The sequence below is a fragment of the Megalobrama amblycephala genome, linkage group LG1 (genome assembly GCF_018812025.1).
Source record: "Megalobrama amblycephala isolate DHTTF-2021 linkage group LG1, ASM1881202v1, whole genome shotgun sequence".
Taxonomy (NCBI): domain Eukaryota; kingdom Metazoa; phylum Chordata; class Actinopteri; order Cypriniformes; family Xenocyprididae; genus Megalobrama; species Megalobrama amblycephala.
The window spans coordinates 15,503,769-15,520,058 of record NC_063044.1 but is presented as its reverse complement, the minus strand read 5'-3'; the positions used below and the strand labels follow the sequence as shown (position 1 = coordinate 15,520,058).

The 16,290-nt window shown below is 36.9% G+C and overlaps 1 protein-coding gene across 3 annotated transcripts in view; it reads left to right on the top strand.

Annotated features, from left to right (window-relative positions):
- Window positions 1-16,290, top strand: part of arhgap17b (Rho GTPase activating protein 17b) — a 41,855-nt gene that overhangs the window by 21,018 nt on the left and 4,547 nt on the right. For 2 of the 3 annotated variants that reach the window (XM_048183360.1, XM_048183365.1), the window contains exons 11-19: window positions 1,518-1,629; window positions 1,973-2,054; window positions 3,101-3,181; window positions 3,270-3,383; window positions 3,526-3,617; window positions 6,424-6,559; window positions 8,376-8,612; window positions 10,168-10,286; window positions 10,533-10,931. In XM_048183360.1, the coding sequence (XP_048039317.1) occupies window positions 1,518-1,629; window positions 1,973-2,054; window positions 3,101-3,181; window positions 3,270-3,383; window positions 3,526-3,617; window positions 6,424-6,559; window positions 8,376-8,612; window positions 10,168-10,286; window positions 10,533-10,931 (1,372 nt within the window). The remainder of the gene's footprint in view (window positions 1-1,517; window positions 1,630-1,972; window positions 2,055-3,100; window positions 3,182-3,269; window positions 3,384-3,525; window positions 3,618-6,423; window positions 6,560-8,375; window positions 8,613-10,167; window positions 10,287-10,532; window positions 10,932-16,290) is intronic. The other variant, XM_048183369.1, reaches the window with a different exon arrangement.

Below are 16,290 nucleotides of genomic sequence, written 5' to 3'. Positions count from 1 at the left end.
ATTACTTGATTTTGAGTCATTTTACTTGATTTAGAAGATTTAAAACCCTTTCAAACTTACAAATGCAGATTGACCACTCAAATCATATCAGCTGGTATGTACAGTTATTTTTGTTAGGCTGTATAAAAAGAACAAAGAAGCAAATTACAAATAGTAATTTTTAAAAAAATCTTTTTTCAGATACAGTAGGTTTATTTAACATGTATACATTTATTTACATGTATATTAACATGTATACATTAATGACAGTCGGGTATTTAATTGGGTTGCTGAATGCATGTACGTAATATACTGACACATATCCAGTTATTACCCACCTGTTTACGTACACTTAAGACATAACTGACCATTCACACAAGATACGCCACAAGATGGGCATTTTGACATCTGTGTGTTCGTGTATTTGACCATTCAGGCGCAAGGAAAACTGATCGCGCACGCGAGAGAGCGCTTCTGTCATTCAGCGCGATTTTGCCTATTCTGCCTTCACTAACAGCAAGTTAATCGATGAAGAATTGTAATTGAATTATAATTTTGTGATACGACGATCTTGGCATTTCATTTGGCTGTAGGCTGAAATTATATTCAACCCGCCAAAGTGGCTAGAGGGAGTGGATGTCTTACCCACCACAGCTGAAATCTACCCACAGTTGGCGGGTGTTAATGTCCAGCCCTGGCTGTTGTGATGATTTGTGCTACCCACTCAGATTTTGCTACCTCCCATTAAAACAGTAGTTAGCACAATGCAAATATAGTGTTGGTAGCACAATCTAATAGGTAGCATTATTCGTCAGAACACGGCACACGCTAGTCGACAACTACATAAATTTATCCTCTAACCGTTCAGAAACATCCAGATGCATTCTAAAAGTTGTAACTTCTTCCTGAGTCTCTCCATCAGTGTCCGACTCCAGTTTGAACAATGTAAGGCTGAACACAGTTACTGACAATTTCTGACATTCTGGCTGCGTGAGATTCTCCAGTTTTGTTGTTGTTGAAAGTGGGAAGGTAGCAGCAGCTCATTTGCATTTAAAGGGACACACAAAAAACACCAAAGAGGGCCAAATTTGTCAAGTTATATTAAATGTTCTGTGGGGTATTTTGAGGTGAAACTTCAAAGACACATTCTGGGAACACCAGAGACTTGTATTACATCTTGTGAAAAGGGGCATAATGGGTTCCCTTTAACAATGACATACAGAGTCAGAACTCAAAACAGCTGCATGTTCAGTCACTGTTATCTTAAGGTTGAACTACAGATAAGTTCTGGATGACCTTAAACATTTCAAGAGCAACTCTGTAGCAGTATATCCATGTTACAGACGTCCGCTGGTTCACTTCTGCTTCTTGGCTAAACCCAGACTAATAATAGCAGTGAAAGGAGACAGTCATTTCCCTGTGAAACCATCACTGACACATACAAAAACTGCATTTTCAGACATTTTTACACATAAACAAATCAGTTTACAGCGCTTTGCAAAGGTCTTGTGCATTTACAACATTTTCTTTCGTGTCAGGGTTTGTTCCGTATCGCTGCTGGAGCCTCTAAACTGAAGAAGTTAAAGGCGGCACTGGACTGTTCCACTTCCCAACTAGAGGAGTTTTACTCTGACCCTCACGCTGTTGCTGGTATGTGCTGTTTTTCGTAAATGAAATTGCTGAGGTACACAGCTACAGAGTTGTTAGCTAAAAAGTCATTTGTGCATTTAGAAGGACTTCCCAAAATGACAGTGTGGCTTGATTTGTTTTATTTTAAACCATGCTTGCTTGTATTTTTGATTACAAAAACAGGATACTGGCACTGAGCTATTTTGAAACCTGGAACTTTTCATATCTGTTCATCAGTGTTAAGAGTACCACAACTAGAGCCATATTTTTGAAAAACTCTTTACACTTTACGAGTCGTGTTAAAACACAATCAAGGGCTTGCAAATGCAATTGATGTTGGGTTTTCTTTCTCACGATTATTTAGGAGCCCTCAAATCTTACCTGAGAGAGCTGCCTGAACCTCTGATGAGCTACCAGCTGTATGAAGAGTGGATTCAAGCCTCAAAGTAAAGCACATTCATATACACCAATGTCCATGCTCAACTGGAAGACAATTGATTTCAACTTAAAGGGTTTCTGGTCTGGATTGTAAAGTGGAATTAGCTTGGAAGTGTCTCAGTGGATCAAATGATTGGCATCAAAGTTTTTCAAAGGGTGTCAGGCTTGAAATATGCCCAAATGAATGTGCCCAGTTCTTGTGAAATTCAATTCTAACTCTAAATGCTAAATAAAATGTTGATAAAAAAAAATGATAGCCATGCTGATTAAACAGTATGTGAATTTCAGAATATTAGAAATTATATTGATGAAGATTTCATATTTCATATGTTGATGATTGATTTCAGATACTAAACTCATTTAAAATGTAATTAAATCAGTTTTTATTGTGTAGGTACAGCAAAAGCTGTTTGTGAGGCTCTTGTGTCATAGGCATATATAATGTCAGGGCTTGACATTGACTTTTTTTTGCTTACCAGCCACTGTGGCTAGTGGTTTTCCAAAGTTACTAGCCATTCAGCATTTTCACTAGCCACAATTTTGACATTGAAACTATGGGAGAAAAATATTAATATATATTAGGCTGCTGTCACTTTAAGACCTGACGCACGGATCCATTATACTGTTAAACATTGCTTTTCTGTTTACGTTCACTTAAAACATAACTGTTTATGTGAATACTCGTAATATACTCAACATTATTTTGTGTGTATTTGACTGTTTGAGTGCAATAAGCAGTATTTCAACTTGCTGTCGGAGAGATGAGTGAGTGAGAAAGCCCAGCTGGTATTGTGTATCTATTCTGCGGAAAATGAGTATAAGATATTTCAGTATCTATATTTTTGACAACACTACATTGTACTTAGTTTATTATTTTAGAGGCCTTTTTAAAAGACTACAATTGAAAAATGTTTTAAATAAAACTCAACCCGCCAAAGTGGTTAGTAGGAGTGACTGAGTTACACGCCACTGCTGAAATCCACCTGCATTTGGCGGGTTGGTGGGTGTTAATGTCAAGCCCTGTATATAACTCTTGTTTTTCTCTCCTCTGCAGTATTTCTGACCCTGATAAGAGGCTTCAGGCACTGTGGGTGGTGTGTGACATGTTACCAAAGCCCAACAAAACCAATTTTAGGTCTGCTTGTTACTACATCAAACTAACTTTTAGCATTGACCTTTAACAAACTATTATGACTGTAACAAGCTAATCCATGTCTCTGAAGGTACCTGGTGAAGTTTCTTGCCAAGCTTTCTCTGGAAAGCGACATCAACAAGATGACTGCAAGCAACATCGCCATCGTACTGGGCCCCAATTTGCTGTGGGCCAAAACAGAGGGGTGAGATCTGCTCACATTACCCATTACACAAAATGCTTCTCAAATTGCATCGTTTATATACAAATGTTAGATGGAGTTAAATGTCTTTGTTGATGTTACTCATGGAACAGTTTGACATGTTACAGTTTTGTTCTGCTCCTAGAAGCCTTGCTGAAATGGCAGCCACTACTTCCGTCCATGTCGTGTCAATAATAGAACTAATGATCAACCATGCAAGCTGGTTCTTTCCAGAAGGTAAGACTACCATCGGCTGAAGCTCTGTTCCAAACCTAGTAAGCTTCCTCGCTGTTTACTGTCTAGATCAGTGGTTCTCAACTGGAGGGTCAGGGTGTGACTAAATTTTGTTAGAGGTCACACTGGTGCGACCACCACATTGCCATTTCTGTTTCATATGAGAAACATTAGACGGCAAACGAAACGAAAGCGGAAAGAAACCGCGTTACTCGTGTGAGCTGCAAAGCCTGGACAGTTTATCAGCTCAGACAATAATAAACAGCGCAACGCGGCACGAGCTCAGAACAGGCTCTCGCGCACCGATCTCGATCACGCAATACTATTTAAATTTGGCAAAGTATTCTCTATTATAAAGTACAGGTATCAGATCAAACAGCGCTGACATGGAAACCTGGAGAAATATTGAACCACGAATGAACAAGTTATATAAGGCTCTCCAATCCACAAAAAAATCACCAACATTCTCCATGAAATTAATGTAGTAATGCTAACTGTAACCATGGTTGTTTTACATTTATTCATTTCAGGGTTCATGCAAACTTTTGGAGGGTAAAATTTAAGAATGTTTCAAGTGTTTTACATTTTTTCTAACACTTCAAAGATTTAAATGTAATGTTATTTTAATGTAATTTCTAATGTGATTTGTAAAACTAAAAGTTAAAAGATGACGGAAAACCAATGCTTCGTGGTAAGCAAACTTTTATTTAAAGTCCCCCTGTAGTCGATAATTTTATCCCTTAAAACTCATCTTTGATCACCAAAATGACATTTAACATTTTTTTCCTGTGAAAAAAAAGCTTTAAAAAAGCTTGAATGTAACTCTACACCCTTGCTTCATTGAATATATGCAGATCTATGAATATGCTAATTATCCCGGCCCCCACCCGCTCGCATGAGCTCAGAGATCCACTCGGTCAACTTTTCTGTAGTAAACCTGCAAAATGGCATCACTTTTTACGGATGTCCGACACATAACGGTAATTGATATAATTAGCCTTTTGCTTGACTAGCTTACATTATCAAACAGCTGTTAATGTGTTGCTAATGTTACTCAAACCATGTTCCCGTTCACCATCTGAGACTGCCTTATAAATATCCTTAGAAACGGTTTGAACAACTCAGAACGTCAGTGGAGAAAGGCATATAGTTCCTCATAACATCGTAATATACATCATACACCCACTATATTGGTAAATCTACCCGATTTTTTTTTTATATAGATCACTGCAGTTTTAAAGAGAAAATACTCAGCAATGGTGTTGACTTATGAATTTGCACATGGTTTGTCTTAAAGCATATTAAAATCACCACATAGACATATAAACAACATTAAAGGTGCCCAAGAATGCTTTTTCACAAGATGTAATATAAGTCTAAGGTGTCCCCTGAATGTGTCTGTGAAGTTTCAGCTCAAAATACCCCATAGATTTTTTTTTAATTCATTTTTTAACTGCCTATTTTGGGGCATCATTAACAATGCACTGATTTACACTCGGCGCCGCCCCCTTAAATCACGTGCTCCCTGCCACACCAGCTGTCGACTATATTACAGCGCATTTACAAAGTTCACACAGCTAATATAACCCTCAAATGGGTCTTTACAAGATGTTCATCATGCATGCTGCATGCATGCTTCGAATTATGTGAGTAAAGTATTTATTTGGATGTTAAAGTTTTATTCTGAGTGAATTTGAGGCTGTCCTCCGTGGCTAACGGCTAATGCTACACTGTTGGAGAGATTTATAAAGAATGAAGTTGTGTTTATGAATTATACAGACTGCAAGTGTTTAAAAAATGAAAATAGCGACGGCTCTCGTCTCCGTGAATACAGTAATAAACGATGGTAACTTTAACCTCATTTAACAGTACATTAGCAACATGCTAACGAAACATTTAGAAAGACAATTTACAAATATCACTAAAAATATCATGATATCATGGATTATGTCAGTTATTATTGCTCCATCTGCCATTTTTCGCTGTTATTCTTGCTTACCTAGTCTGATGATTCGGCTGTGTGCAGCTCCAGACGTTAATACTGGCTGCCCTTGTCTAATGCCTTGAACATGGGCTGGCATTATGCAAATATTGGGGGCGTACATATTAATGATCACGACTGTTACGTAACAGTTGGTGTTATGTTGAGATTCGCCTGTTCTTCGGAGGTCGTTTAAACAAATGAGATTTATATAAGAAGGAGGAAACAATGGGGTTTGAGACTCACTGTATGTCTTTTCCATGTACTGAACTCTTGTTATTTAACTATGCCAAGGTAAATTCAATTTTTGAATCTAGGGCACCTTTAAAAAACTTGATTTTCGCCAGAAGGGGACTTGAAATTACAGCTATAACCAGCAGATGGCAGCAGAGGAGCACTAAGTAGGAAAAGTCATAAAGTCTCATGAAAAACAAAAACTTTTCTTTAAACTGTGACTGAATTACACAGAAAGCAAGTAAAGGGCGCTCCTTTTATAATCACTGAAGCTGTCGGTTTAGTATGGTATATTTAATAAGAGTAGAATATTTACTTTTTTCCCTATAAAAATTAGGTTTTTACATGTTACTGTTGTTAATAAAAGTTTTTAAATAATTTTAGATAAAATAAAAAAATCTGCATCTTAATTCAAGCTTAGTGCTTTACTGTCAAATTTTCAATAAATAAACATGTAATATTATTTGTAACTGGGCCAAAAAAAGGCCTTTGTCTAAGGCCTAAGTTTGGAACTGAGCTTGTCCTCTTTAAGAACAACTTACTTTTACTCATTCATGGCTGTATAATCATATCCTTTGCTCTTTTGCTCTTCAGATGTGGACTTCAACGTTTCAGGCATGTTTGCCATGCCTGGGTGCCCGGGTACCCCTGACTCCGAAGCCGGAACCATAGACAAGAGGCGCCAAGGCAGCCAGGGGTCGCTCGATTCTGACACACCCCGCAAAGACAGGTACAAGTCTCACCCCCGTGTTTACAGACATGACTCCAGCTCCACAGTAGTGTCCGCCTCGTATGTAGTGGCCAGTGAGTCCGTCACAGTCCAAGCAGACAGTCTGAGACCAGAGCTGGGGGCTGTTTAGACGTGTTCATTTCATATGACACATGCATCTTTTTCTGTGGTTTTGCCTCGTTTTTTTTGTTTTGCTTTGCTTTTCTTTTTTGTTTTTGTTTTGTTTTATACTTTTTTGATTTGTTTTACTTTAGTTTTTTGTCAACCGTTGCTTATTGTATGCTTTCTGAAATAAATAAAATGTATGCTCATAGCTATGTATAAACGCATTATTGATATATTTCATGATCATGAACTGGGTGCCAAAGTCAGAGGGGGAAAAAGTCACATTCAGAAGCACTAATCTGTCAGAATAAAATGTTTAAAAGGAGTAAAATGTTATTATTTGTATTTCAGTAATTGCGTAATTTTAGTTATCCAGTGAGTGTATAAGCAAGAAGTGTTCAGTCCCGTCAGCAGAGCTCTTATAAGCTTTGTATGTTCAGAATGAGTCGAACAGCTCCTGTCTCGCAGGCGATGATACCAAAAGTTTAGCAGTTGAAAAGGTGAATGTTCTTGTGCCTCAGGTAGAGGACAGTCCTTCAGTTGAATGTCAGGCTGCTGCAGTCACTCTAAAACAGATTTGACTGCTTCATTAATGAACGAAATTAATGTCAGTGTATTTATATTCTATTATAGTACTTCTTCACACTAGCTTTTCTGTTTTACTTCTAGTTTAATTTTTAGTCATGCGCTTTTGTGATTTTTCAGCTTTATTTCAAATAGCATTTTTAAAAATTGTTTTTATTAACAATAACATTGATTTACGCTTCATTAATGAATGGCTGCTTCATTTTTGCACTATGGGATAAATCTTAGCATACAAAAAATTTAAGCTAGGTTTTGAAATTAAATTTAGGGGCAAAATACTAAAATGTGTCAAAGTTTGTGTCATTTACTGATGTAAATGTACTGTATTTATACAGTATTTTTTTGTAATTTAAAGGGATAGTTCACTCAAAAATGAAAATTATCCCATGATTTACTCACCCTCAAGCCATCCTAGGTGTATATGACTATCTTCTTTCAATCGGAGATGTATTTAAAAATGTCCAAGCTTTATAATAGTAGTGAATGGGGGGGGTGTGATTTTGAAGCCCAAAAAAATGCATCCATCCATCATAAATAAGAGCCAGGATATTTTTAAATATATCTCCGATTGTGTTCATCTGAAAGAAGATAGTCATATACACCTAGGATGGCTTGAAGGCGAGTGAATCATGGGATTTTTTCGGTGAACTATCCCTTTAAGGATACAACATTACCAGTGTATTGTACTATATATTGACTGTTTTTGCTCTGTCAACTAAAATGTTTCCAAACGAAATCAACCATTGTTGGTCTCTGAGCAACACAGAGTATTGGCGATCCTAAAAGATCCATGTTTTTGAACGAATTGGTTGAGTGAATGATTCAAAAGACCTACTCATAAAGACCTACTGAGAAACTATGTAGCTTGTATATAATATGTATATATATAATTCATTTATTTTATATATTTTTGAAATATGTATGAAAAAAAAAACCTTTTTACGCTGCATTGCTAAATTCCAAAAACAATTTAAAATCTCATCTATTCCCAACATATCTCTCTGGTTGCTGTCCCAGTGGTCAGGTGGTGGTCCTGTCCTTCTCCTCCTTCCCTTCTGTGGAGACTAATACCCCACTGTCACTCTCTTGTGTGAGTGTTTCATACTGTCTCCCCTCTTCCCTGTAGCCCTGCTAACAAACAGCCGGAAATCGCCCCTCGTAGACCTGGCACAATAAATAAAAAGCAGCACTCCACGCCTAACTTCCAGCCCCCTCTCCCTCCCATTGACGCCGGGGGGGTTCCCGTGTTTGAGCCCTCCCTTCAGTCGCCCACTGGCGGGGGTCTGGAGGCTGGGCAGGCAGGAGCTGCGGTGCCTCAGACGCAGCAGCCTTTAGTTCAGCAGAACCCTGCTGCGGAGAACAGGTAAGGATTGGTGCGACCGTAAAATCCCGCTACCTCACCACGCCATCCGCTGCCAGATGTCAGGAGCTGGCCGCCGAAATCTGTGTTGTGTGCACATCGTTTTGTGCCACTTTCATGATTATTGCTTCAAAACGCTGCTTTAAAATCAGTCAAATTGCTATCAGCTGGGTACAATCGAAGAGGAAGGTTACAAACCTTTCAAGATACCTGGGATGGCAATAATCAAATGTCGTCATGTTTCTCTGTCATGCACATTGTCTCATGTTTCTTTATTCAAAACACTTTTAAAATCAGAAAATGATCACTGGTAAAGTTATAAACTATCACCCTTTTTTATGGGTAGCCCCCAAGCGCAAATAATAAGCTTTACGAAGGGTTTTTAAACTAGGATGAAGGTCTGTTCCAAGACAAATAGTGTCCATTTTTATATACAGTCAAACCAAAATTTATTCAGACACCTTGAACATTTCATTCATTAATACAGTTTATTCACTATAGTTTAAAAAAATGGTAATAAAATATGACAATATCTCAGAGTTAAACTGTGTCAGAAAAAAATTATCTTAATTATGTCAGATAACACTTAAGCAAAACATGGTCAGGTCAAAGTGTCTGAATAATTTTTGGTTCCAAATTTTTATCAATTTTACTGGTAGTCCACAGTGTGAAGAATTTTTGGGTAAAATATATCACAGTTTACTTTATTTTTGCTATCCTCACTTACATAAATGAACTATAGTGTCCTGTACCCACTAGTAAAAATATACAAAAAATACCAAAAATAACTGAATAATTTTTGTTTCGACTGTGTATATATATATATATATATATATATATATATATATATATAATATATTATAAAATATACACACACACACACACACACACATCATATATATATATATATATATATATATATATATATATATATATATATATATATATATATATATATATATAAATAGTAAAATAAATAAAAAGTACTGTTTTATGTCATTTTATTAAATGATTTTTATTCTGTTTTTTTTAAAGACTACTGTAGTTGGAAATCATGCGACATAAGCAATATAATCAACAATAACTGATCAAATTAATTATTGTTTGCACTCAATATTTTACCCATAATATTTTTTAAAAAATAATTTGAAAATCAAATGTGAAGGATTCGAACAAACACTTCTCAAAATGCAAGTCAAGGATGATTCTTCACACGATCATGCTGTCACAGTACGTCACCCCGGTCAGGGCAAAAACCCGTCTAGTCTTTCTCTCCGTGTCTTTTCTGTAGAATATTCTGTGTTGCTTGAGTTTGTGTGTCCTGCCTTGCCTTTCTCTATTGCTTCTTTCTTTAGTGGAAAAGATGCACTGCATGCAGAAACAACACTGCTAATTATGCTAACTGTTTTTCTTTAAGGCATCAGTATTAACTTTTCCGTGCAAGTCATTAACTCAACTCGGACCACTACGTTTTAATTCCCTGCATGTTAACTGACCTGTGTATACATACTGCAGTGTAATCCCATGATATGAGTTCCCGCTTTTCTTCCCTCCCTAGTAACATGACCCGAGAACCTGCGTCCACACCTCCAGCCATGAGGAACGGACCGGGAGGTTCGAGTGGGACACCCGCTCAGGCGAATGTGGGGACCCCTACCTCATTCATGATGCGCAGAGGTGAGTCCTAGTGGTCCATATCCTAGATGGTAAAAATTTCAATGATGACATGGCTTAGGTCATGTTGTGCCCGACACATACGCCGTTCCTCAGTAAAGCTGTGATTTTTATTTGCTTTTTTGTTGTCATTTTTCACCGTAACAGTGTGTGGGAAATAATTAAAATAAAATAAAATGAACTAAAATGCATGTTGTTATTGTTCATAAAATCAGTCACAAAAATCATGAATGGATATTTTTGTTTCAGGTACAAAGAAACAAGCGCCGGCACCTCCCAATAAGGCCACGCCTACCACACCTCAGAGCATAAAGGCGGCTCCTAACTATCCCACACCAAGCCAGCCCTCTGCCCCGAGCATCCCTCAACCTCTCGTCGCACCCCGTCGCAACAACCAGACCCCCATCCAGGCCCCCAGCCACCCTCCTCCTCAACCTCCTTCCCAGCTGTCTTCCCAGAGCACAGAAGAACCAGACCCGTCCCCTCCCAGAACCCCCACCCCACCCGGTACACCGCCTCATGACAGCTCCCAGCTGCGCCCCAGACCCACCCCTCGAGCGCGACCCAAACCCACTGGCCCGCCACCACCCCAACCGCCTAGCGACGGTGCCAATGGTGTCTGTGTTTCTGGATCCAAGATAATCTCAGGTAAAAATATGGACTTTTATTTAACACTATGAGCGATTATAAAATATCTGCTTTTAGATCTGTATTATTATTATTTTTACTACTATTATTATGTGTTTAATAAGGCAAGGTTTATTATTGCTCATACTTGAAGTTATTTGAACAAACATATTAAAAGCATTAAACTTGATGGAAATCAATGAAAACAACAACAAAATTGTGACATTTTTGCACAGGCTGGCAAAAAATGAATTAATAATAATAATAATAAAATATAGCTGCAAGCAGCATTTACGGGACCAAGCACAAAAGAGGCACAAGAAGCCAGCCAACATGGCTGTGAGCATCAGACCAACTGCAACAGTGAGCAATTAAAGACCCATTGAGATCATTTTAGGCAAAAGATTTGAAAAATCACAAATACAGTCAGTAATAAAGATTTACTGGTTTAATATAGCATTTTATATCATAATACTGCATTGTAGTTAATGGCAATTTCATGTTTTGTTCAATTATAGCGCCACCAAGAGGCACAATCCCACCACCTTTTTTATGTGTCCTCAGGGTGACCCCATACATGTATGTGTCAAATTTGGTGAAAATATTTCATTTCGTTTCGGAGTTATAGACATTTATATGAATGAGAACATAAAAAATGACTTTGTTTTGATTTTTTTTGCCACTTCCTATCAAAATTTTGACATTTGGGCTTTGACTCTTATTTAACCAGTTTAGGTTCCGTGTTTCCTACGTTGGTTTCGTCTCGATCTGACTAACGGTTTTGAAGATATAAGCAATTGTTTTTTAAGCGCTAAATCACCACAGCGCACAAACCATTAGCCGAAACCTAGCATGTTTGGTATCGCTGGACTCGGCAAGGATTCAGGAGTCTAAGGATATGACTCCCGTGAAAATAAGCGAACCACATAAAAGCATTTAAATAATTTTTTTCTCCACTAGGTGGCACTGGTCTGAAACTTCTCAGGCTCCTTCAGGGCCTTGTGCTGATGACCCATACCGAGTTTCGTAATGATACGCTAATGTGTTCATAAAATAGAGCATTTTAACCCAAAATTCAAAATGGCCGACGGTCAAAAATTGGATATCATTCGACGTCATGACATGACGCCAAATTTATGAGTTTTGGACAAACCTATCAGAAGTTATAAGCAAAAAAAGCCATTTTTCATATCTCCGGACCAGTAGGTGGCACTGCACTGAAACGCTGCATGTTGCCTCAGGTCACGCTTGTGATCACATGTACCAAGTTTGGTCAGAATACGATAAAATGTTTTGGAGATATAGCCTCAAGACTGATTTGGCAAGCTTTTCGTCAAATTTATTTGTGCGGTTTTCGAGAACGGTTTGATCTATCAAAAACTTTTGATAACTTTTTGTCTGTTCTATGGGCTGCCATAGACTCGAGCGGAAGAAGCAGAATAATAATAAAGAAAACGAACACCAACGGATACAATAGGTGCCTTCGCACCTTTGGTGCTTGGCCCCTAGTAACAATGAAAATAATAAAAAATTATTTTATTAAATAATATACAATTGTTTATAATCATAATTAAGAAAATTAATTCATTATACAGTTGAGCTCAAAAGTTTACATACCCCTTGGAGAATATGCAAAAATGTTAATCATTTAAACAAAATAAGAAGGATCATGAAAATTGCATGTTATTTTTTTATTTAGTACTGTCCTGAATAGACAGTTGTTTACATAAAGTCCACAAGATAAAACAATAGCTGAATTTATAAAAATGACCCCGTTCAAAAGTTTACATACCCTTGATTCTCAATACTGTGTGTGGTTACCTGATGATCCACGACTGTTTTTATGTTGTGTGATGGTTGTTCATGAGTCTCTTGTTTATCCTGAGCAGTTAAACTGAGCTCTGTTCTTCAGAAAAATCCTCCAGCTCCTGCAGATTCAACAGTTTTTCAGCAACTTCTGCATATTTGAACCCTTTCCAGCAGTGACTGTATGATTTTGAGATCTGTGTTTTCACACTGAGGACAACTGAGGGACTCAAACTCAACTATTAAAAAAGGTTCAAACATTCACTGATGCTCCAGAAGGAAACACGATGCATTAAGAGTCGGGGTGTGAAAACTTTTGAACAGGATGAAGATGTCACAATTTTTCTTATTTTGTTTAAATATCATTGTTTTTCATTTAGTACTGCCCTTTGGAAGCAACAGAAGATACTTGCATGTTTACCAGAAGAGAAAAAAGTATAATTTGCCCTGTTCATCCAATTCAAAAGTTTTCACCCCTCGGGTCTTAATGCATCGTGTTTTCTTCTGGAGCATCAGTGAATGTTTGAACCTTTTTTTAATAGTTGAGTTTGAGTCCCTCAGTTGTCCTCAGCGTGAAAAGATGAATCTCAAAATTATTCAGTCACTGCTGGAAAGGGTTCAAATATGCAGAAGTTGCTGGAAAACCGATGAATCTGCAGGAGCTGGAGGATTTTTCTGAAGAACAGAGCTCAGTTTAACTGCTCAGGACAAACAAGAGACTCATGAACAACCATCACAAAACAAAAAAACAGTCGTAGATCATCAGGTAACCACACACAGTATTGAGAATCAATGGTATGTAAACTTTTGAACTGGGTCATTTTTATAACTTCAGCTATTTTTTTTTAACTTGTGGACTTTATGTAAACAACTGTTATGTGAAATACTTTATTCAGGACAGTACTAAATAAAAAATAAAATGCAATTTTCATGATCCTTCTTATTTTGTTCAAATGATTAACATTTTTGCATATTCTGCAAAATATTTTTTATAATTTTGTCCATGCAAGTCTTATGGGAATGTCAAGCGCTCAATGGATGTCACTTGCACTCCCTTAATGACATCTCAATCAACTACAATATGGAAACACACTCAACTAGAGTCTTTATAAAAGCATTCTGTACCTCATTAATAGCTCATTATTGGGCAGGAAGCCCAACGCTAGCCCCTGCCAAACAGCTGCCCTGAGGGTTTCCCTCCATTAGGATAGTTTCACATGACGAAAGAAACTCACAGATGCCGTGGAGACAAAGATCTTCATCTTAAGATGACGGTATCCATGCCAGGTCATTACTGACAAGAGCTGCAATTTTTAAATATTCCCACATCCAGAGTTAACAAGCTGTATTTTCACAAGTAGGTCTTGGATCAGGATGGATGTAGTACAGAGTAAGCAATTGTTAGCAGCATACATTACTGGTCATTAATAGAGGTCTTTGTTTTATGCATTATATACTGTACAGTTGTGTCTAGTTTATATGTAATATTTACATTTAAATATGCAGTACATAGGTTACGGAATTATTTCATTGTCACGTCCTTGACTCATTGAATTATGAAAGCTTGTTTCTGACATCGAATAAAAATAAAAAAGGTAATTGCGACTTTTTTCTCACAATTGCGCATTTACCTCTTGCAATTCTTGCTTTTTTTAGAATTGCATGATATAAAGTCGCAATTGCATGATGAAAAAGTCAGAAGTGCGAGATGTAAAGTCACAATTGTGAGATTAAAAAGTAAAAATTCAGATTTTTTTTCTCAGAATTGAAAGTTTATTTCTCGCAATTACTTGCAATTGTGAGAAAAAAATCAGAATTGTGAGATAAAAAGTCACAATTATCTTTTAGTTTTTTTTTTTATCCCGTGGCAGAAACAAGCTTGAATGTTCTGTGTTAAATATAAGTTAAACTCTATAGACAGCATCCATGGCATGTAGAAAATTAGTTACAAATAAATTAAAAATAATATAAAATGTGACCCGCTCTGGCGAAATGAGTCGGAAGTCGCAACGTTCTATTTTAAGATAGGGGCCGATAATGTGGAAAAACAATGAAAAAAATCGATTGACTAGGATATCATTTTAAAGCTTATTGTCTCATCTTTCCATTGATACCAAAATCTCAGTTTTGAAATTTGGGTCACTGTGACTCATTTTGCTGGATCAGGTCACAAATATTAATCAAATTAAATATAACATATTGGTAAAAACAAGCAAAAATCTTGTTTATGGTAATGCACTTACAGTGAACGTTTCTAAAGTCAATTATTTTAGATGTATAACTGTAAACCCAATTCTTGTTCATTTTTTTCAAATTGAGGAATAATTCAAAACGATTTTCTGTGATAATCAGCACAATGTCAGATGTTGTTGATTGAACTTGTACTGACCCTTAAACATTCCTTTAATATCATGTAATCGATAGAAAATTAATGTTTAAAATTGTATGTTTAAATTGGCAGCAAATATTTTACATATAAATCTCAGATGATTTATGTCTTCCTGACAGAACATTACTGAAATCAAACACCGTTGTTTCCAAAGAAATCAAAACAATGAATATTTTGGACAGGGAGGAAGAATCTTAAGGCTTAATTTGAAAGATGAGTTCTATTCTTTGAAAACGGAATGTTCCGTGACATCATTCATCATTCCTTTCAGCACCTTTGTGATGTTTAATAGTCCTTTACATCCAATCTTTAGTTTAGTGTTCAGTGTTGATATTTACTGAACCCTGTTTGAGCCACACTCACTTCTCTTCATGTCTGGATTTCACATTTATCCCCCATAACACAAGATGTCATCATCGGCCTCTCTGTAGGATCCGCTGTGTGTAATAATCTTAACCATAAGTTAGAGTTGGTGAAACCACATGCTGCAATAGACTGAACCATTTCCAGTGGTTGTGGAAATATCAGCAGCTGCCCAGAGTCCTTCAGAGTTTGGCCTGAGGTTCAGACGATCTCCCGGTTTACTGCATTGCAGCATGAGAAAGCTCTGCGATGCTGCCACGTTCACTGCAGATGCTTCTTGACATTACCACCACCATGATTATCGCTGTTTAAAGAAATCTCAGTGATCACCACTTTCAGTGTTTAATGACACACGGTTCATCGGCATCAGATCTTCATCCGGAAAGTCAACATGAAGGCAAAATTCAGCCTATTTACTTTCCTAAAACACATCCCTGGTCTTAATTAGTACACTTTTTTAAAGAAAAATACAGGTCAAAAGTTTGGAATTTTTTTATGTTTTAGAAAGAAGTCTCTTCTGCTTGCCAAGGCTGCATTTATTGGTTCAAAAATACAGTAAAAACAGTAATATTGTGAAATAATATTACCATTTAAAGTAACTGTTTTCTATGTTAATATAATTTAAAATGTAATTTATTCCTGTGATCAAAGCTGAATTTTCAGCATCATTACTCCAGTCTTCAGTGTCACATGATCCTTCAGAAGTCATTCTAATATGATGATTTGATGATCAAGAAACATTTATTATTATTATCAATGTTGAAAACAGTTGTGCTGCTTCATAGTTTTGTGGAAATACTCTACCATTCAAACGTTTGGGAT